The 20,705-nt window shown below is 40.0% G+C and overlaps 1 protein-coding gene across 5 annotated transcripts; it reads right to left on the bottom strand.

Annotated features, from left to right (window-relative positions):
* Nucleotides 1-249: 249 nt before the first annotated feature.
* LOC134618332 (spindlin-1) lies at nt 250-16,465 on the bottom strand. 5 transcript variants are annotated; one of them, XM_063463698.1, is made up of 9 exons: nt 16,322-16,465; nt 13,455-13,588; nt 9,295-9,398; nt 7,617-7,712; nt 4,612-4,660; nt 4,376-4,511; nt 3,431-3,548; nt 3,084-3,317; nt 250-1,530 (listed from the first exon to the last, which is right to left on the bottom strand). In XM_063463698.1, the coding sequence occupies exons 4-9, from the start codon at nt 7,654-7,656 to the stop codon at nt 1,331-1,333; spliced, it is 777 nt and encodes a 258-aa protein (XP_063319768.1). In that variant the 5' UTR covers nt 7,657-7,712; nt 9,295-9,398; nt 13,455-13,588; nt 16,322-16,465; the 3' UTR covers nt 250-1,330. The 5 variants fall into 5 exon arrangements, with proteins under 5 accessions (XP_063319768.1, XP_063319766.1, XP_063319765.1 ...); XM_063463696.1 differs by lacking the exon at nt 16,322-16,465 and adding an exon at nt 16,014-16,249; XM_063463695.1 differs by lacking the exon at nt 13,455-13,588.
* Nucleotides 16,466-20,705: the final 4,240 nt, after the last annotated feature.

Genomic DNA, 20,705 nt, shown 5'->3' with positions numbered 1-20,705 from the left:
TTCAACATCAACATAATAAGTGAATACTTTTGGCTTTGTTTGTAAAAGTTTGTAATATTAAATAAAACTGATGTCGGAAATGAATCTAAAAAAATAGTCAAGATTCAGATTTTTTTTTCCTATCATTTTCTTTGAACAGCTAAACTAACTAAACTTGTAAAATTGTGAAAATGATTGGATGTTTTTGGACGTATTTGCTGAATTAACCCCTGGGAACAACCAGCATTTCTGGCTGTCATGTTCTATCTGCATATAAATTAAAAAAAAAAAAAAAAGTTAAATCACTGTCAGACAATCCTCACTTGCTTTGCTCTGTTTACCTTTGTTACTGGCCAACAGAGCCTGAACTACAAATTCTGCATATTCACACAGAAATGCGAATGTATGAATTCATGATTCAGTGAAGCGTATGCCAAACGGCGCATCTAGCTACCTTTCAAAACTATCAGATTATTCGGATTTAGGGCGTCATAATTTTTACTTAGAAATATTGTAATACTGCCTTTAGCATGAGTATTTTTTAATCATGGCAGAAATGAGCTTCCATACATGGTAATGCTAGGCAGATGGAGAAGTTATCGTCAACACTGAGATGTGGCATCTGAGTCCAAACACCAACTCCTCCTTCATCGTGACTAGAAATGTTCCAGTCTAAGAATCCTTCTTCTTTATCATCTTCATCATAATCATCATCATCATCTTCTTCATCTTCTAGTCTGTTTGATTTGTTGATTTCTAGTCAAGTCCCTTCCAACAACCGGCTTCAAGCTACATTTCTTCACTGGGAGTCTGCTTGTTTTTCTGTGGCCAGGTGAGCTTCAGTAGAAAACATGACACAGAAATCTTTCCAGAAGAATCTTTAAATGCTCAAGCAAAAAAGAGATGGCTACTATTGATCTATTTACAAGATCACTGTTTAGTAAAAGTTTAAAAAAAAAAAAAAAAAAGAAGCCTCTTCTTGAATCTAATCCATGTTGTATTATTTTCTATTCTAAAATTGATCTTTTACATAACTTTCTTTTTTTCCAGAAATGTAACACAGGGCTTCAAAAGCTTTTAGACCTATTAAAGGTAACTTTTTCCTATTATTTTAAGGGTTTAAAGGAGGTCTTTTTTCCATTTTAAACCTTCCTGCAGAGAAACAAGTTGACTCGCAAAAACAGCCTTTCTTCTAATTTCCCGCTGTGAAAAATCTTCTTTTCAGTCTTTATTTTCATCTTTGATGGTCCGAAGAACAAGTCCGGGTTAAATGCTTCAGATGTCTTGACGTGTGCTGCATTTTCTTTCCATCGCACTGGGTTTGGGTGGGCTTCAGGAAATCCACAGAATCTTACGAAGTTTTGACCAGGTCATACACATAAATGAGGAAGTCATCATCAAACTTGATGAAGTAGACGGACGGCTTGGCCTCTACCTGGTGGATGACCATGCCTGTTCGTTTGCCGCCGTCCTCTTTGGCGTACTCGACCTGTTTACCCACCAGGCTGTCCACCACCTCGCCTGGCTCCCTCTCTGTTGGGACGCTGTCATCTGCAGGAGAAAGTGAGACAGCTGCTAAAACAGATGTGTTTGTTTGTTTGTTTTCTTAAATAGATAAAAATGTTACTGATTCACCAACATGTTTGCATTTTAAGGTTTTAGCCCATTTTGCAATGTTGAGGTTGCACCCATAACTCACAGGTTATCGTTTTAAATCGGTCCCAACACTGAGACAGAAATTACTGTTCCACTTTAAAGACCTACAAACTCCCGCTAATAGGGGTGAACATGAAGTCTATTTGGACATTTATTTTTGCACTTAGTTTTACTTTTTCTCTATCTGCTGTATAGTTTCATTTCCATGGGCTTTTTATTCTCACTTACTCTTTGGGTCAGGTTTAGGCCGGGCTCTATGGAAGGCCTGATAGTGACTGATAATGTTCCTTTGTGTGTTTCTCTATCCATGTGCCAATCCTTTTACTGCATTGGCAGTGTGTTTGGGATCATTGCTTTTCAGATGGTATGGCATGGTGGATCAAAATCTAATGGTATTTTTCTGGATTCATGATTCCATGATGTCCAGTTACAAACCATGACAGAGGCTCCACCATGCTTTACATGGCTCACTGTTGTACCTCTCCCAACCTCCTCTGTACACACTGACAATAAGTTGAACCAAAATATTTCAAATTTAGATTCATCACTCCATCAGAGCTGTTGCAACTGATTTTCAGTTCAGTTGTTGTGTAATGTGTCATACCTCAGCATTTTCTCCCCGTTTCCCTTCAGTAAGAATGGCTTCTTGACAGCCATCCTTCCACTTAAATCAATTCTGATGAGCCTTCAGTAAACAATAGATGAAACACCTGAAGCTCCAGATACATCTCTAACATCATGTGTCAGGTCTTTGCTGGATTTTATTCCTCCCATTTCTCAAGGACATGATGTTCAGTTACTGTTTATCTCGTGTCTATAGTCTTTTTCAGATATTTGAAAAAGTATCCAATGTCAAAAGAAAACCTGAAAGATTTCCAAAAAGCCTCATGATGAAGAACTACTGCTGAAAACCGCTTTTTCAAAAATCAAAAGAAAGTCTGCCTCCTTAAAAGCCATGTAGTTAAAAATAATAAATAAATAAATTAGGGTTGAAGCAAGACTTCTGCACAGTACTGTGCTTGGTTAGGTTACTGTTAGGGGTAAATCTGACCCTTTACACAAGTAATCCTTCAAGATTACTTTACAAGAACTAGTTGTACACAAGCAGCTTTGATAAAAGTGCATTTTTTCTACGGTCCATGAATAAGAATGGGGATGGACAATTTCTCCCAAAAGCCAATTGCTGCCCAACAACTGCAGCTAACCAATGTATATATAATGTATGTATAATGTATGGAGGTGAGACTGTGCAGCACAACTTTTAGATGAAATTAAAAGCAGAAATATTGGAAAATATAGAATAGTTCATTTAGAATACGATCCTTACCACATAGAAAGCACATCAACTTTCATTTTATTTAAACAGAAAATGGCCTTTAATGTGGACAACATATGCAAATATGATCCAAATGCTCGGCAGAGTCTCTTTAAAAATGAATTTCACTCACTAGAGTCGGGCATGATGCGCAGGTCTCCTTCTTTGTAGTCGTCCAGCAGCTGGTACATGTACAGGACAGGGTCTTTCTCGTAGGTGATGTAGAACCAGCTGGTCATGATGGGAGCCCGGGCCAGCACCATACCCCTCCACTCCTCCTTCGGACCCTCCTCTGTCTCAAACATGTGCTCCACCGCTTTACCTATCATGGCGTCGGCCAGGTTGACGTCTGTCAGACGGGACTTAGCTGATGGGGTCAAAATGAAATCACAATTCATGTTACTTGTTTACATGTCTGCTGTGTCAGCACCTTTAGACAAAGAAGAAAAATAAAAGGGTTTAAATTATGTTCAGCCTTACCAAGTCTGTCGGGGAGCACTTCCAGTCCCTGAACCCTCTCATCTTTATGAAGCTCCAAACCATAAACACAGTCAAATCCATCATACTTTATCAGATAGAGAGACGGGTTCACAGGCACCTGTGGGACACAAATACCCAATTTTTGTGCTTGTGTCCACACAACCTCATAAATTAATGCAACAGTAACATCATAATAATATTTAATAATATGACAGCAACAGAAAAATTAAGGCCAAGTGCCTAAAACTGCAGTTTTTTAAATAGTTTACTAATTAGTTATGTAAGTTAGGAAATGCTTTACCACTCTGTTGAGCTTTACCTTAAGTCAGGTATAGGCAACTCCAGGCCTCAAGGGCCCATTTAGATGTGCCCTTAATCCAACACAGCTGATTCAAATGGCTAAATTACCTCCTCAGCATGTCTTGAAGTCCTCCAGAGGCCCGGTAATGAACTAATCATTTGATTCAGGTACATTGACCCAGGGTGAGATCTAAAACCTGCAGGACACAACGGCCCTTGAGGCCTGGAGTTGCCCACCCCTGTCTTAAGTAATTCAAGTCACTGAAGTACACCTCTCTATAGAATGTGTGTAGTTTCTGTCTTGCAGTTACCTCAGAAGTAACTAGCAACAATAAATAACAAACAGACCACCCATTAGTGTGCTCTAGTTCTGGTGAGTGAAATCCAAGTATTTCATTTGCAGGCATCTCTCTGTGCAATGCTAACCAAGCAAGCCAGCATTAGCTCCAGTTAAGGTCAATTCTGGCTATCAAAAACAATAACATGGCAGCTGCCAAAACGTTAACACTGAAGCTTCAAAATTGGTGGTATCAGAGTGGTCACATTGTTCTTTTATATCTTTAACACAGAAGAAAGTGAGCTCAGGTGTATACAGACAGAATGAAGTGACATATGATTGGACAGTTTATAGAAGCCTCTGGTTACCTGGTCGAGTACAGTTCCTTTCCAGATCACATGTCCTCCTCCTTCCTTCCAGACGTGTTGGATCCGGCAGCCAACGATGTTGCGTCGAGGCTGCGACAGGACTTTGGTGGGCGGGCCGAGGCTGCTCTTATGCTTCCTTTATGCAAAACAATACAATCAATGCTCCCTGCCCTTAAAAAGTTGCACACGAGAGCAAATATTCAAAAATAAATGAGCCGGAGCGCGTCTTTACTCACTTGTGCGGGTTCTTTTTCTTCATCATATTGGCAGAAACACCTGCATGCCCTGAGGAGAAACGCACGATACAGATCATTTACCAAACGGCAGCTTCCTGCTCATATAAAATGGTGATGGTTTTATGTGTTCCAGCCTATTTACTGCAAGTCCTGGATATTTCCTGTTACTGCTCGCCTTTATTAGAGACATTTGAATTAAGGTGGAAAAACACCCAGGCACTGACTCACATACTGCTGCATCACTTTGTAACAAACAGCACGTCTTCTGATGTAGACTCGGGAAGCCACAGTTATTACCAGCTCTGAGCATTCATCAACCTGAAAGAAAACTGGTGTTTCTGCTCTAATGCTTTTAAAACTGGACAAAAAAAACCAACAACAAAAAAATCACATTCGATTAGAACTGAACCATCCAAATACTGCATTTATAGCCAGAAGAGGGCAAACCAACAAAACAAAAGACCTATCTATCTGTAAAGGTGTATTTTTTTTTTTTTGAAAACTGAGATTTTCTGTTTTGTTTTGGGGTTTTTTTTTTTTTTTTTTTTTTTTTTGAGGGGGGGGGGGGGGGGGTGTTTTTTTTTTAATCCCGTCCACATGTGCAGTTTTGAAAAAATATCTCCATCCACATGTAAACACTAAAAACAAAATGTTGGCCAATCAGAAGTCTAGAAGTCTGGGAGGGAAAGAGTAAACAGGGTTTTGTACCTTCACAAAACCTTAAGTACTTACGAAAAGTTTTTGTTTTTCTGGAAAGGCAGCTAATTAGATGTTACTTTTCAAGTGCCTTCATCATTTCAAATATTAATAACTAAAGACAGTATTTTGAGTGTTGTGTGGACTCACAACTTAGGAAAGAGCAAAATGCATACAGCATACATAGATTTATTTTTTTTAATTTAATTTATTCAAAACCAACATCAGGATTTGGGTTGTGACAGCGTCTGTGTTGAATGTAGAAGCCACGTCCGACGTTCACTCTGACGCCTCTGTCTTTCTAACTGGAGGGGCACTAACTGCGTGTGTATATGTAAGCGTGTGAAACTGCAGATAGTAAGATTAACAGCAACAGTATTTTGTTTATGTCCGCCATTGAAGAAATTCATCTCATGTAAACAATTACGCGCACACTGTGACGTGAAAAACGGCGCACACCTTTGACATTGTGTGACTGAATCTCCGTATTCCTCGTCCACACGTAAACGCAAAAACAGTTTTTGAAAATCTCCAGCCTGGCAGGAGTTTTTAAAAATTTCTGTTTTCAGTGACCCAAAATGGCATTTACCTATAGAAAAATCTGCGTTTTCAAAAATACCCGTGTACGTGTGGACGTAGCCTAAAGAAGAAAATGTGATGATCACTCGTGTTCAGCTGATATCGCTCCACTTTTGTTCCCTAATTTAAGTAGGCTAGATTCCTAAACTGCTTTTACATGGTAAAGTCTTTGCTAACCCTTCAACACTGCTGTTTCAAACTGTGATGTGATGATAAAATCAGGCCGGTACAGTGTTGCCACGTCAACCTCAAGACAGATAAATAGTTAAGAAACTGGAAAGACGGATGAAGTTTATAATTCATTTAAAATATTCACCAATTCACCTGCTCTAATTTGATTCTCATATACAGTCCAAACTGAATATTTAGGCTCAGCCTGCGTTCTTCGGTGGCTACATTAGCCTTTAATTTGTGAACACTGAGACATTTAAACACAGTGACCAAAGCTTAGGACTTCAAAAGTAAACACTTGGTTATGTTGGACTCTCTCTTTGCAGCAAGTTTCAAGGAGATTTTAAATGAATGAACCCTCTGAGATCCAAACACGCCTAACCCAAAGAGGCGTGTTATAGTTTCTGTGAGTCTCTAAGGCTGCTAGGATCAACTTGTGTCAAAGGTTAATGAATTTCATCATTTCACAGTGAGGTCTGCGCAGAGCTTCGAGTTCACCGTCATGCACTTCTGCATGACTGTCAATTTTTTTGTGGCTGTGTGGCCCACAGAGACTTTGCACCACAGTGCAGCAGCTATGCATGCACCACTCAGGCTGACTTCATTAAAAGTACAACAGGAATTTCTACTCATCACTGCTGCTTGCAGTTGTCAGTAGGGCTGTTCGATATAACGATATGTATTGGATGACGATATAAAAACATCTATCGTTTCATTTTACGCTATCGTTTGTTTCGTGGTGTCACAAAATAAACTGTTTACGGCAATATTTTTTCACCGTTTTGATGGTCACTGTAGTGGCTATATTAATTTCTTACATTTCTCTCTTTCTCTTATATTTAATATAACTGCACTACAGACGGACAAGCACCTGTTTTTATGTGTTGTCGTTAGCAACAACGACGGTAAAACCATCGCGTGTCCGCTTGTTTATTTTCCACATAAACCTTTCACAATAAAGCTCAAGATCCTCTTGAGGCTTTTCAAAATAAACTGAATCTTGTGAAAGAGTATGCAGAGTATTTACGGATGAGAGGCAAAAAAGAGCCGTCAGGTGCTAAAAAATAAACCTTAGACTCAAACGTTAGAACAGGCTTTTCCCCGCAGCACGCTGTGTAATAAATACTCACAAAGAAAACGGCGGCCGTTACAACTTATGTCTAAAAATGTATGGTTTCATGCATCGGTTTAAACACTCGACTCCAGGTACACGACGCCCAGCTGGAAACACTTCACGCACGTCGAGCTGCCCGAGATTCACAGAATTTACAGAAAATGTTAAATTTTTGTGATTTATATCGTTATCGGGACGATTGATGTCTTATATTGGGATATGAGATTTTGGCCATATCGCACAGCCCTAGTTGTCAGTATCTCCAAGTCACCACTACAACCATCTGTGATCTTTGGATTTGAATGACAGGTCTTACGAGGTATGATTAAGACTGGTCAACTATCTGCATTCATTTCTAACACACTGGACTTGACTGGAAATGCAACAGAAAACAAACACTATTTCTGTGCAGCAGTATGTGTCGGGGCAGTGAGGGCATCCTGACCTGTATCAGCTGTGCCTCTGTGTCCCGGAGTGTTCTTCATTCATCTGGAGGCAGGGGGGCAGCCAGGCTGCCCGGCCACACAGCTACAGCTCAAACCTGCCAAGGACCAAAAAAAAAAAAAAAAAGAATAGAAAAAAAAAAAGCACAGAGGAGTTATTATCTGCAACTTTACTGACATCTAGTGGTGGAAAATGTTTGTACATGATCAACAAAACATGATGTCAGAGCCTTTCTGTTTTGGGAATTTTCCATTCAAACAGGTCCAACACAAGTAGAGCTTGGTGGGGCACAAAGACCAGATGCAGGGGGGGAACTCAACAACTGGTCAGAAACTGAGAGGTTACACCTCCTAACTCTGACCCCATTTAACTGCTTGAACATTTTAATACTAAATATAATACTCCTTGATCAGGCTGTGCTAACTACTATTGCCTGTATACATGCACATATCTTTACATACATAGAACATGTTGGTATCAAATATTATGTGCACTGGGAGGAAGAGGTGAAGTGACATTTTTATACTGCGCTTTTTCCTTCAGCTCAAATCACTATACACTTCATCCAATCACACACCCACTCGCACACAGCCTTAGTCTTTTCTCCCCTCCTTAAGCTCTTTATCTATGGTGCACACACTTACACCTAGAGGCTCGGCACCTTGATACCGTGACTGTTTTCATTTGTATTGTTCACGGAAGACAAAATGTTTAATAAGTACACAATTATGCAACCAGATCCCAGACGTAAGAATCAGAAAGATGATGGGACACAACTAAAGTATTCTTACATGTGAAGCTGAGGATGAGTGTGTTTCAAATCTATGAAATAACATCCCACTTTCTACTAAATAGAAACTTCAAATCACCAATATGATTATTAATAATAATAATCATATTGGTGACAAGCTTTATTAAATTGGGGTTTCATTTCCTTAGGATTAAGAGAGATTTTTCTGTCAAATGTCAGAAATGACAAAAAAACAAAAAAAAAACACTCATTTCTGTTAAATACCGTAAGAGTAACTTGTTGTCTTTGCTGGATGTCAGCCAGCCGAGCTTACAGTCCTGTGAAAAACTAAATTCACCCTAAGTGCTTGCATAGGAATTAGGAGGGTAAGTAGCAGCCAAGTGTTGTTAATCAAAAACAGAATGGTCCAAAACTGGATATTTTGTGAGTTTTCTGGTCTGGAGCACTCAAGTGTGCACAGGAACAAATCAACAATAAAATGGCTGAAAAAGAATCGAGGTGATGCAATGGCCCAGTTAAAGTCCAGACCTCAACCTGACTGAAATGCTGTGGTGGGACCTTCAGAGAGCTGTGAAACAACAAATGCCTGCAAACATCAATAAACTGAAGCAACGTCATAAGAAGTGTGGGTCAAAATTCCTCCACAAGAACATGAGGGACTGATAGTCAAACATTACTTCAGGTTATTCCTGCTAAAGGTGAGTCTACAAGCCTCTGAATCACAGGGCGCACTTAGTTTTTCACAGAGCTGCAGAGAGTCCTGTGGAAACTTTCTTTTACACACGACTGAATGTGCATCATCAATCCACAAAGACCCAACGAACAATTAGTGTTATAATTATCATCACATAATGGCTTTAAAATTACACTAATTTTATCTAAAAGTAGAGATAAACTGAGGCGGTTAATGAGGCTGTGCAGTGGTTACCCGGTCTGCAGTATTCAGCACAGTTGATGTGAGGTTCAGCAGGTTGCTTTCCAGAACCTGGAGCTCGTTTTCCTCAACCCTCTTCAGCAAAACCAGATTCAAACCTGTGACAGAAATCATTTCATTAAACAATTATTCAGCACCGACGGCTTTCTCGCATTAACTCAGAAAATAACCCCAAATGTTTTTGATGTTACAGTAAATGACATATGTCATAATGAAGTTCCATGCTGTGATCACATCACAATAACATCTTCATATTTAGATTCTCTCTCTGTTAAGGTGTGACAGAGTGAGGGGAGGAATGCAGATCGACCAGTAAATTGACGGCGTTGCCTTCGGGCTCGGCTCTCAGTTTACCACAACAGACCCGACAACATCTGCATGACTGCAGAATATCGCGAATAAAAACAAATAACAAAGTAGAAAAACCTTAAAAAGTGAAATCTAGACAAAATATGGAAGATTACATTCAGGCAAAAGCATCAGGACACACCCAAGAGCCAGAGCCGACCCACAAACAATCTCAATACCGCCTTCAAAGAAAAATAAACAGCCACAAAACCCCAAAATATTAAATAAAAAGAAGCATGTCAATGGATCTTGACTTACATGATTATAGTAAGTCGGTACTTCAAACTAATTTTCTGTGATAAACTGTGACAATTTCACTTAAACACGTAATTAAAATCCACCAGTGAAAGTTTTGTAAATTTGGTAGTTACTAGAAGTCTTCCATTTGACATCTTCAAAGCACACCTGTTCCCTCAGATTTTATTGATTTATAGCAAATTCCAGGTGAGGGACAGGATATTCAGAACAGGTTTAAGGGACAGAGAGATGAATCTGCCATCCAAACTGAGCATCGGCCCTGAACTCTGATCGCAGGCTGCAATATTTATCAGACCCTCTTAACTTTGTTTTATTCATCAGACGGGAGCTTGAACCAACACACAAACTCGGTTTCTGCCAGAACAACCAGTCGGTGGTTAACCGCCTTGTTCAGAGGCATGCCTAAATTAGACACGGCACGCCGCCTGACTGTCAAACACTTGAAGATGACGAAAGATCGTGAAATCTTTAGTCAATATCCTGATCTGAAAACTGACAACACAAGCGCTCACTTATCCACTATCAAGCGGGAACTGGTCAAATCAGTAATTAGAATTAAAGATCTACCTCTACACATGCGCTACAAAAGCTTTTCCTTGAATATTACATATTTTTTCCTAACTGGCAACAGGCCACGCTGCACCTTGTATCTCACGTTGGAAAAGAGAGAACAGGTTTCATGTCCTGAACATGAGACTTCAATTATTGATCAGTGGAGCCTGGGAGGAAGGCCTGCAGTGTATTATTTATCTGTATGCGGGTTGTTACGCATCACATCTGACCCCCTAACTGCTCACTGTCTGCTGTGCTCAAGACTTCAAACCTACACCTTCAAGACTTGCCCCGACTGAACTCCACTGCCATCTTCCCAACAACGTGGGAAATCTCTGTACGCCTGTCCATCCCTCGCTTCTTCATCGATCTTGACAACGATTTTTCGAATCTACTTCAGGCCTGGTGGTTGAACTGCAAAATAACTGGTTGTGACATGAACTTTTCCCTGCTTTTAGGCGAGCAATTGAAGTGACTGCTAATTAGGGCTGTGACACATGATGCAGTCTACAATAATACTGCTATAAATTTTAATGTGATTACAAAAAAGTCATATAATATAAAGGTGGTATGAGTTTATGTTCCCTTAAACATAAAACGAAACTTCAGACATCCGTGAGAGCGAGAGCAGCGTCTCAGCCTCCATAAATAAATGCTAATAACATTTGTTTATGTTATTAGCATAAACAAATGACTAATAATGAACAACGGAGCACTCGCTTGCTGCATCAAATTACTGATGCAGTTGCATGGTAGAAAAGGAGGGCTTTAAGTAACTGGTTAACAGGAAACATCCCAGGTACAAAATATTTTTCAGTTTCATTATGTGAAGGTTACACTACCTGAATTATTATTATTCTCTAAGTATTAAGCAGTTTTACTACAGCTGGGCGATAGAACGATAACGATATGTATTGCGAAATAACTTTTTCTCGATAGAAAAAATAAACTATAGCGATAGACCTTGCTCTCTTAAAAAAAAAAGAAAAGAACAGCCAATCCAAATTAAGTAGCGCAGAGCCGAACCAATCACAGCCGCAGCGTCATGTCACGTGACTTGTTACGTACAGCACAAGTGCCAAGCCGCACATGTGTAGTTGTTTGGGAAGCAGCCAGCCGGGCTGCCCACGTAATGGAGGAAATGAGTGTGCCGACTAGAGAAAAATCAACCGAGAGCGTGGGTGACCAGGTTACCGAAGAGAAAAGAGATGATGGTTCCAATGCCGGAGAGATTGTCGAACGGAAGGGCCATAGAAGTTCCGTAGTGCGAAGGTATTCCGTAGTGATGTGTCGGTCGCGAACGAAATGGCTCTTAGAGCCGGATTTTTGACGTGAACGACGCGAGCCGGCTCCTTGTCGCGAGCCGTGGGTTTTTTTCTTTCCTTCTCTCACCCTATCTCTTGCACTTTTTTTCAGCTTCACTCCGCACGCGAGCCTTGTGCTTTGCGCTGGGAAGAGGGGGGAGGGGCGGTAGTTACACTCGCAGTAGCACAGGAACAGAGCGGGAGGGAGAGAGAGAGAGAGCCAGGGACAACAACGTCACATTAGAAAGGTATAGTAATCATCCACAACTATTTTCAGTTGCGGATGATAAAGGATTCAGAAAGTTCAGAAAGCTATACAACAAGGAGAGATTGAAAATTTCCTTTTAGTTCTCAGTTTATTTGATATTGACAAAAGTTAGTTAATTTTGTCTGTTCTTCTGTAAAACAAACTAAGATTTATTTTTAGAATTAATATTTTGTTTCTAAGTGGAATTGACAATTTAGTAGTCTGTTTTGTTTGTTCTATTTTGAAACTTAAACGCTTTAGCGGCTGCCTTTTGTGTAGTTTGCAATATTTGCCTTTATTTATCTGAAAAAGTCTCATGTTCCTTAAGTACATCTACCCTGTTGAACTTATTATGGGAAATAAATATTAAAATCAAGACAATCTGCTGATTATTTCACATTTTACTTGTGAGCAACGACACATTTAAATCTTACAAATATAGTTATTTGGCTTATATCGTGATATATATCGTTATCGCCTGAAATGAAAAAAACATATCGTGATATGAAAAAATCTTATATCGCCCAGCTCTAAGTTTTACTACACTTTTCCATTGAAAACGCAACTTAGGCAACTTCTGTTCTTGACTGTTCTTTAACTTATGCTTCATCACTGCTATAACACAGTAACGCTGCTGCCTGCAAGCTGCAATCACACAAAAATATTGTTCAGTATTTTTTTTTACCTATTTACATCACTATCGCAAATTTCCTTGAAATTTCATATAATTTTGAGGCCATCAGTGAAATAACAGACGTGTGAGAGCTAACGAGCTAACAAGCCAGATGTTGACTTTGTTTAAAAACAGCAGTCTGATTTTATACTACATTTTATTTAACATTGCCCAAGAGCAGAACATTTAATGTATCTGTGTGGTTTTATTTTAATTATGTTTTACTCATTTTAATAAGATTAAAAAGGTTTCCACGCGGTATACTTCTGCAGAAGAATGAGCCATTGTGAATCTCTATAAACGCCCACTTTAGCAAAAATTAATGCCATGATTTACTACTAAACTGCCCGAATCTGACTGCTGACATCCTGTTCACAATCTATCCACAGAAAAAAAAAATAAAACCCCCACCACATAACCTCAGCACCATTTTTAATCGTTTTAAGCGTTCCCCGTGAGCTTCCTCTTCTTCTAACCAACATTTTCTACTGGGGTAAGCAGCTGGATGTGTTCTTTCAGTATGACGGTATTCTATTCGTTTTAAATCAACCATAATCAAGCTCCATCTTTGTGAAACCGGCCTCAGAGGCTGTATGTTTCCTTTACTCCCTTCACTACTGATTGCTCACTCGTTGGGTTGATCCATCAGCACACATTTCACAATAAGAGAGCAAACGGTTTGGTGCTGGGCAGCAGAACTAGCGAGGAAAGAAAAACAGGTTTTCTGATGGTTTTATCAGCAGAGCAGATGTTCAAACACGCTCCCGCTCACCTGCAGAGGAGACTAACCCACCAGAAACACCAGAGACGCTCTGCAGTGCTTGGCTGCAGCTGGTGGTGATTTTCCTCTCGTTGCCTGGAGCAACACAGGATTAGTCATCTGCCGTCCTGAGGGGAAGAGGAAATCTGGACAGCAAAGAATCAGCGTCATTCGGTCCAACTAATAGCTCACTTACATTCATTTCCTGGAGAATTACCCCATCAGAGCTGACAACATTCCCGAGCTTAACCTGTAACCAAGTGTGAGCCTTAAAGATTTAACACCTGAGCTCACGGGGACTGGAAAGAGCCGCACATCCCCACAATGTGACTGCGTGAACAGATCCGTCTCCACAACAACAGTAATACGAGTACTCACACACTCTGTAGGGGTACCGTAAGGAAACCCAGACTAGAAAAATCTATGGAGGAATTCTGGGGTTCTTTCACCTCCCAAAACATCTGGATTACATCAAGTCCCAGCACTGCCCAAACTGTTCTTCAGGGTCATGATTCAGAAAGTAAAATAAATCTAGAGTTCCCCTAACATGTGCTTTTAAACAGTGTAACACTGAGCTCAAAAAGGTTTCTGGCAGGTTTGGTGTTCTGGTGTCTTTGACGGCATAGCCACTCATTTAGATTCTTATTATGTTGACTTTATATAATTTATTCATTTTCTTCATGTTTTTTTAAATGGTTCTTTCATTAATAAACACCAGAAGGTCGACTGTATGATCATCACTGACCTCTGGCAGCTTGTGTTATAGACTACAGGCATCACTGACAACCATGGACAATGGGACATCATTGTCCATGATAACAATGATAACAATGATGTAACATGGAAGTGTCAAAAACTGCAGTTCCTCTAATGCCCACTAGAGGCTGGTTACAACAGAGTCAGTCCTCATAGACCATCATGTTAAAATGTTTGCAGCCTGATAAAACAGTTTTGGTCTTTATGGATATTTTCCACCAGCATGGCAACTATACAGTCTATATAACGTTTATATAAGTCACCTGTTATGATTTTGCTGAGATTTAAAGTTAGGGGCATGGCCTCTTTGACAGACAGGTGGATGCTGAAACAGGTGGCTGTAGCTGCCGACTGTCTGCTGGACTTCACGTAAACTGAACTGGACCTCTCAGCCGTGTCTTTTTATAAAAATATCTGACATATAATAATACGGCTCACTGTGAGGTACAGTCCATCCAAGAAGTATGTGCTCTAGTTTTGGTGAGTGAAATTCTAGTATTTTACTTTAGCATTAACACACACTGCCATCTTTATCCGATTTTTTACAAATAATAATAAATGTTAATTTTGGTAATAATGAAATCGCAAAATATGCGAGTAATGAAATCGCATATTTTAGATTTCATTACTTTCCTTCTCAGCCCTCACAACAGCAGGTATAGCTTAAAATTTATGACAAACATATTAAACCGCTGCTTTCAGCTCTTCATTTATTTCCCAGCTTGTAACTGATGCTGGGTCTCTGTGGCTTTCTTGTGCATAAGGCAAATTAACCAATACACCATGGAGCCACAATAGAACAACCTATTTTCAGTCCCTATGTTGCCACAAGGGGTCGCCACAGCGTGGTTGATTTGGCAGTTTTACTCTCTTCCCAACCTTAAAGCATATTAGCTTTGAGCTTAGCAACCTTTCACTTGTTAAGTGCACAAAGTAACCACGACACTACTGGCTTCAAGAAAATTTGTAAACTGTAAAGTTGGCCATTTTAACAGCTTTAACAACTGTTGGAGCCAGCCTCTAGTGCCCATTAGAGGAACTGCAGGGTTTTGGTTTTTTTGCTTCATTTTTCAGCACTGGAGGTCTGGACCCTGACATAAAATAGCAAAAAAAAAGGGGGGAGGAGGTGCAGTGACTGGCTTACTAGTGCAAAAATACATCAGAGCAGATAAACAACAGGAGAGAGACACAGGTAGGCTAAAATTAAAATAGAAATAGAGAAACTAAAAGGTGGTGTTAGGTAGAGTCGGTGTCACCTTCAGGTTACACAAAAAAGCAGGACTGGGAAATCAAATATTTAACATTCACTGGGGTGCTAAGAAAACAAAAAGACAAAGAGAAAAATACACATTCACTCCCAAACCTTACTGCTTTTCTGTTCAGTGAGGGAAGCAACAGCAGGTAAGCTGCAGCTTCACCTGGGGGACCAGCCTCCAGGTGACCTTTGCTTTGATTTGGTTACAAGTTGGCACAGGGGGCGTAGCTACCATCAGGCTGGAGGATTTAAATCCGCTTCCAGTAACATGCAAAACCAATTACTTTATTGGCTGCATTTGACTGAGACAATGCAGCAAACCCAGAGGCTGACTTACAAACACTGTTTTTAATCTGCAGCATGGCAGCAGCAGCACGAGCCCCCACACCTCTTCCTTTATTCTCTGCAAGGGAGTCTGATGAGCATCGAGCTAACCTGCTCAGTTAGAAAAAATATGTACACAATAATCATCATACAGTCATCATCTGCACTGACAAAACGACCAAGCAGGTTCTGCAGGGCCAGCGTCAGCCATGTTGCTCGGTTTCTTTTATACTCACTATTATTTACAGCTCCAGATGAGAGGGGAAAGGGGCGGATAGGGGCCTCAGAGTTGCGGAAGACAAGGGGGCGTCCGGGAAAGGCATTTCTGCGGAAAAGGCAGCAGTGTCCCAGACAGAAAGGCAGCAGCAGCAGCGGCAGACGGACCTAACCCAGTCTGCCGCTGCTGCTCCCCCCGCCCCTCCCCCTCGGCGGGAGAACGTAACCAACAAAACGAGCGCTCACGGTGTTTTTGTTTCTGCTTGTTTACCTGCGCGCTAACTAGCTAGCTAGCTAGCAGACACGTGCATGTTTGTTTCCGTCTTACCGTTGATATTATTTAAAACACGGAGGCCGAAGAGGACCGTGAACGAGGGACTTTCTCTCGCCTCCTGCTGTCTGTCCACAGAGCCCGTTTCGACTTCACAGGAACCTCTGAGACTCCACGGCCATCTCGCCACGAACAGATAAGCTAAAGGAGGCCAGGCGCCATGTTTCCGGTCAAGCCTTTCATAATAAAAGCGCCCAAAAGAAAGACGCGCAAAACTTTAACCACACGAACGAACAAGCAGCTGTTTTGTGACGAAGTTATTGGTGCCACTGGAGGAATTAAAAATAAATAAATAGCTATAAATTAGGGGCTGGACAAGTAGAGACCAAGTTGGAAAAGTTAGTAGAAAAAAACAAATTTTCATGAATTGTTTTTGGGTCATGTATAAGAAAAACAAGCACATTTGCTGGACAAAACAGCCACATTTATGAGAAAAGGCCAATTTATAAGAGAAGTAAAAGAAATTGACACACTAGGGAGAAAATGTAGGAATATGAATGTGGAAAAGTGTCAAATTCATTACAAAAAAGGGGACATTTACAAGTAATCTGCAAACTTATTAGAAGAAGAATGGTACATTAATGAGAAAAACGTTTACAACAAAACACAGACAAATGTATGAGGAAAAACAAGCAAATTTGCAAGAAAACAACTGCCACATTTACAAGAAATAAACAGGAAACGTCATAAGAAAAGAAATCTGCCAAATTTATGAAAAAAATTGGTAACTTGAGAAAAAAAACTAAGTAAATTCATGACAAAGTTTAAGGGGAAAAAACAGGAAAATGTACAAGGAAGAAATTGCAACTTTATGGTGAAAAAACGTCAATTTTCTAAGGAAAAAATAGTCTGAGAAAAAGAAAAGGTAAATTTATAGATAAAAGTTATAGTTAACTTTGCAAGACATAGACATGATATTCTTTATTTTCTGAGGTTGCATAGGAAAGACACTCACATATTGAACTTGAATCATACAAAACATTATTACAACACCAGCAAATTCAAATCATATCAAAAGCATTTAAAGAAAGGAGAAGTAGAAGCTGTTACTCATAGTCCTTCTATATTTATTTCACAAAGGTATTTTTTTCTTAATTTTCATATGTCAAAAAAATCTAATTTCCTATCAATTTATTTCATTTAACTTAATAGTCATACAGGCGAGAACAAGGCCTTTATTGTACTCCAGAGCCACACTTCCGGTGGTATTGCTGCCGCCTTCACTCTTCTCACTCTCTCCCCGCCCCTCACTCCTTTTGCCAAATAGTGCAACCGAGAGGAAATTCAAGTACACCGACTGGCGCATTACGCTGTTTTTCCCTGCCTAATAGTGATCCGTCCTTCTGTTGAATGCGACAGTGGAGGAGACAGACAGAGACAGCCAGAAACAGGGACAAGCAGGAAGGACAAACGGACAGACAGACCAATAAACTGGCTTGTTCTGCCCTTCCTGTCTGGCCCGTGTTGCTCTGTCAGTTAGTGGAGTTTGTTGTGCTCATTTTGATGGGTTAATTTAAAAAGTCCATTTTAATGTCTGCCGACAGTCCTGCAGCTGTAATAAACTCACCGACCACTGAAGTGTGAAAGGTAAAAATGTGAGTTTTTTTAATGATATGGAACGACAGGGTGTCAAATTCACATCATATGAATGGCCAGTGTGCAATCCAAAAACTATGTCTTGTACACCGTCATGGACAATTTGGTCCACATTAAGGCAGCTAATATTGAATCCAGCATGCGCTCAGATAAGAGATCTCCCACACCACTAACTCACAGCAACCTGTTTCACAAGCCTGAATTTGACAGCTGCTGGCACCCACTGACTCCACCATGTCAGTTGTTTGGAGCCAGAAGTGACTGTAATTGGATGAGAGGTTTGTGTAGCGGTGCAAAGCCTAAACACAGATCTGTTAATGAGTGCTAATGAGTAACAGACTAATAAAATACTGAAGTTTCCCTTTCCAAAACTGGAGCCCTAGACAGTCTGTACCACACAGAATTTGATCATGCCATTAAAATGCTCCAAAAAGCTCCAACAGCACATAGTGGAGAGGTCCAGCTCAGTGGCACACGCTTCCAATCCAATCGAGGCAATTTAGGGTGGCCTGCTGGTCACCTGAGGACACTTTAACATGTGCACTGGATTAGCAAGAGATCAAACCATCAGAAAAGCATTTTAAAAAGGCAGTGTGCAGTCAAAGCTATGGACAGGATGCTTCTTGGAGCCAAAGGAGAGATTTGATAAGAAGTGCTAGGAGATTAAACAAAAGTACTACCTCTACTACTACACCCCTAAGCAACAGAAAATGATATACAGTATGTATGTCATCATTTATATACAGTATAAAGCAGGGATGTGAAACTCATTTTACATTGTGGGCCACATGCAACCTGCTTTGAGTGGGCTGAGCCAGTGAATCTCCTCTTTCTGTCAGTGTAGCCAAGTTTAACTTCACATTTAATCCCTGTGATAAGCACAAGTTCAACAATGCGCTTCTTCTTCTACACGATAAAGAAATGCTGGTGTAGTAAATGACACTAATCACACTCTTTCTAATTTAATAATACATTTAAAAGAGTTAATTCAAAGAAAACGAAAATTCCTTTTAAATATGGGCCCACTGTCTGTAGTGAGAAATAAAAAAAAAAGGAACATCTGGCATTTAATTGTTATCTGTTACATAATTACCTTGGTGTTGTATGAATGGCCATGAAAGTGTTTTGTTAGTAGTGTAAAACTTATGAAAATACAGTTGAGAGTACAAAATTTATGCCTTCTTTCCATCACATTTTCTAAAACTGTCCAGAGGGCCAGATTTAAGTCTTTCCCGAGCTGACTGTGGCCTCTGGACCTTATGTTTGACACCACTGGTATAAAGAGTCATTTCAGACATCGAACAGTCGAACAAGTAAGAATTCTAGTTGACTTTGTCTTCAAAAAATAATATTTTCTAGCTGGTGTCACCATCTATACTGAATATTACCTTCAAAAATTACAAATGGCTAATGGGCTTTATGAAAAAATATCACATGATATGTGGCAGCTACCAAATAAAATCATAGAAAACAGAGATAACCACTTATAATTACAGCTCGCTATCACACAGTTAAAATGATTACAAGATCCTGCTGTAGAACTTGTCACAAGTTCAAGCCCATCTACTCATTCATCACTTTATTTTGACTCTTTTTCCACAGTGCAGTACAGAGCTGAAGTCAAATGTTTGTACCGAACAACAGAAAATGGAAAACAAACTGGGTTTCATATTTAAGATTCTCCTGACTCTTCACAGTCGCCCCCTCTTTGCTTTGATAGCGGCTTTGCACCACTGGAGCTTCTCCAGCAGCTTGGAAGGAGTTCCCACGTCTGCATGCCAAACCATCTCAGCTTGGTTTAGTTCGGCTGTGTTAAAAGGATTGTAGTGGTTTCTTTGCAGCGGTTCCACCAGGAAGGTTTCATCTAAGGTCTGTGGTCTCTTTATGCTGCTGGCTTCTTTCTTCTCTTCCCCTCATTCATCAATCAGTCAAGGTTACCTTCATCTTTTGTCTCGTCTGTGTTCCTGTGTGAACAGCCTGTAAGTGCATATTTGTCCAGCACAAATATACACTTACTGGGAATTACTAACTTTCATCTTAAATTATAACGTGGATTTTCTTTAACCATTACAAGTGTCTACTTCATGCAATCAAGAGAAATACTGACTACTTTAAACAATCCAAATTGTGAAACAGTTTTTGCCCTGTGACATTTTTGCTGGGATAAGCTCCAGCCCATGGATGGATGGATTGATGGGTGTTTATGTGGAACAGCTTGAATTTCCCTCTTTAAAGTAGAATAAAACACTTCATATCCACGGTTTCATCAGATAAACAAAATGTTCTACAGGTGCCTTTTTACTGTGCTTCCAGTAATTCTGCTGTGAATCACGCAGCTGTTCTGGAGCTCGTCATGGTTCAGTGATTTGTGTACAGACAGACGACAAAGAAGAAAAAAAAATCACCCTGAAACTGGTTATCGTCTTCTTGTGAACACTCAGATGGTGTCTGCTTTTCCCGGCAAACAAATAAAACAAGGAAACAAGTGTGAGCTGCAGTTCCTCCAGTGTCCACCAGAGGAACCAAAAGTGAGTCAATCTCCATAGAGTCCCATGTTAAAATATTCAGCTTTACAGCAGAAATAAACATGTTTACAAAACAGTTCTGGCCTCTTAAGTTCTCCCTTTGTCTAAATAGAGTCACTGGAACTCAATAGCTCAAGTATTTCATGGCATTTGTGAATTTTGGATATCTAAGGAGCTTGGAAAGAAAAGCCTCTGGACTTCACCACATTGTTAAGTTTGTACACACAAACTTAACAACTGTACAGCATACAGTGTATGCT

Source organism: Pelmatolapia mariae, linkage group LG20, assembly GCF_036321145.2.
Source record: "Pelmatolapia mariae isolate MD_Pm_ZW linkage group LG20, Pm_UMD_F_2, whole genome shotgun sequence".
Lineage (NCBI taxonomy): Eukaryota > Metazoa > Chordata > Actinopteri > Cichliformes > Cichlidae > Pelmatolapia > Pelmatolapia mariae.
The sequence above is the reverse complement of the archived record's forward strand: the minus strand, read 5'-3'. Positions and strand labels throughout refer to the sequence as shown.

Excerpts from the sequence above, each read along its gene's own strand:
- LOC134618332 (XM_063463698.1), bottom strand. The coding sequence starts at position 7,656 with ATGAAGAACACTCCGGGACACAGAGGCACAGCTGATACAG. Across the intron at positions 4,512-4,611 it reads AAGAAAAAGAACCCGCACAA|GAAGCATAAGAGCAGCCTCG; the intron begins GTGAGTAAAGAC and ends TTTTGCATAAAG. Across the intron at positions 3,549-4,375 it reads AAGGAACTGTACTCGACCAG|GTGCCTGTGAACCCGTCTCT; the intron begins GTAACCAGAGGC and ends TGTGTCCCACAG.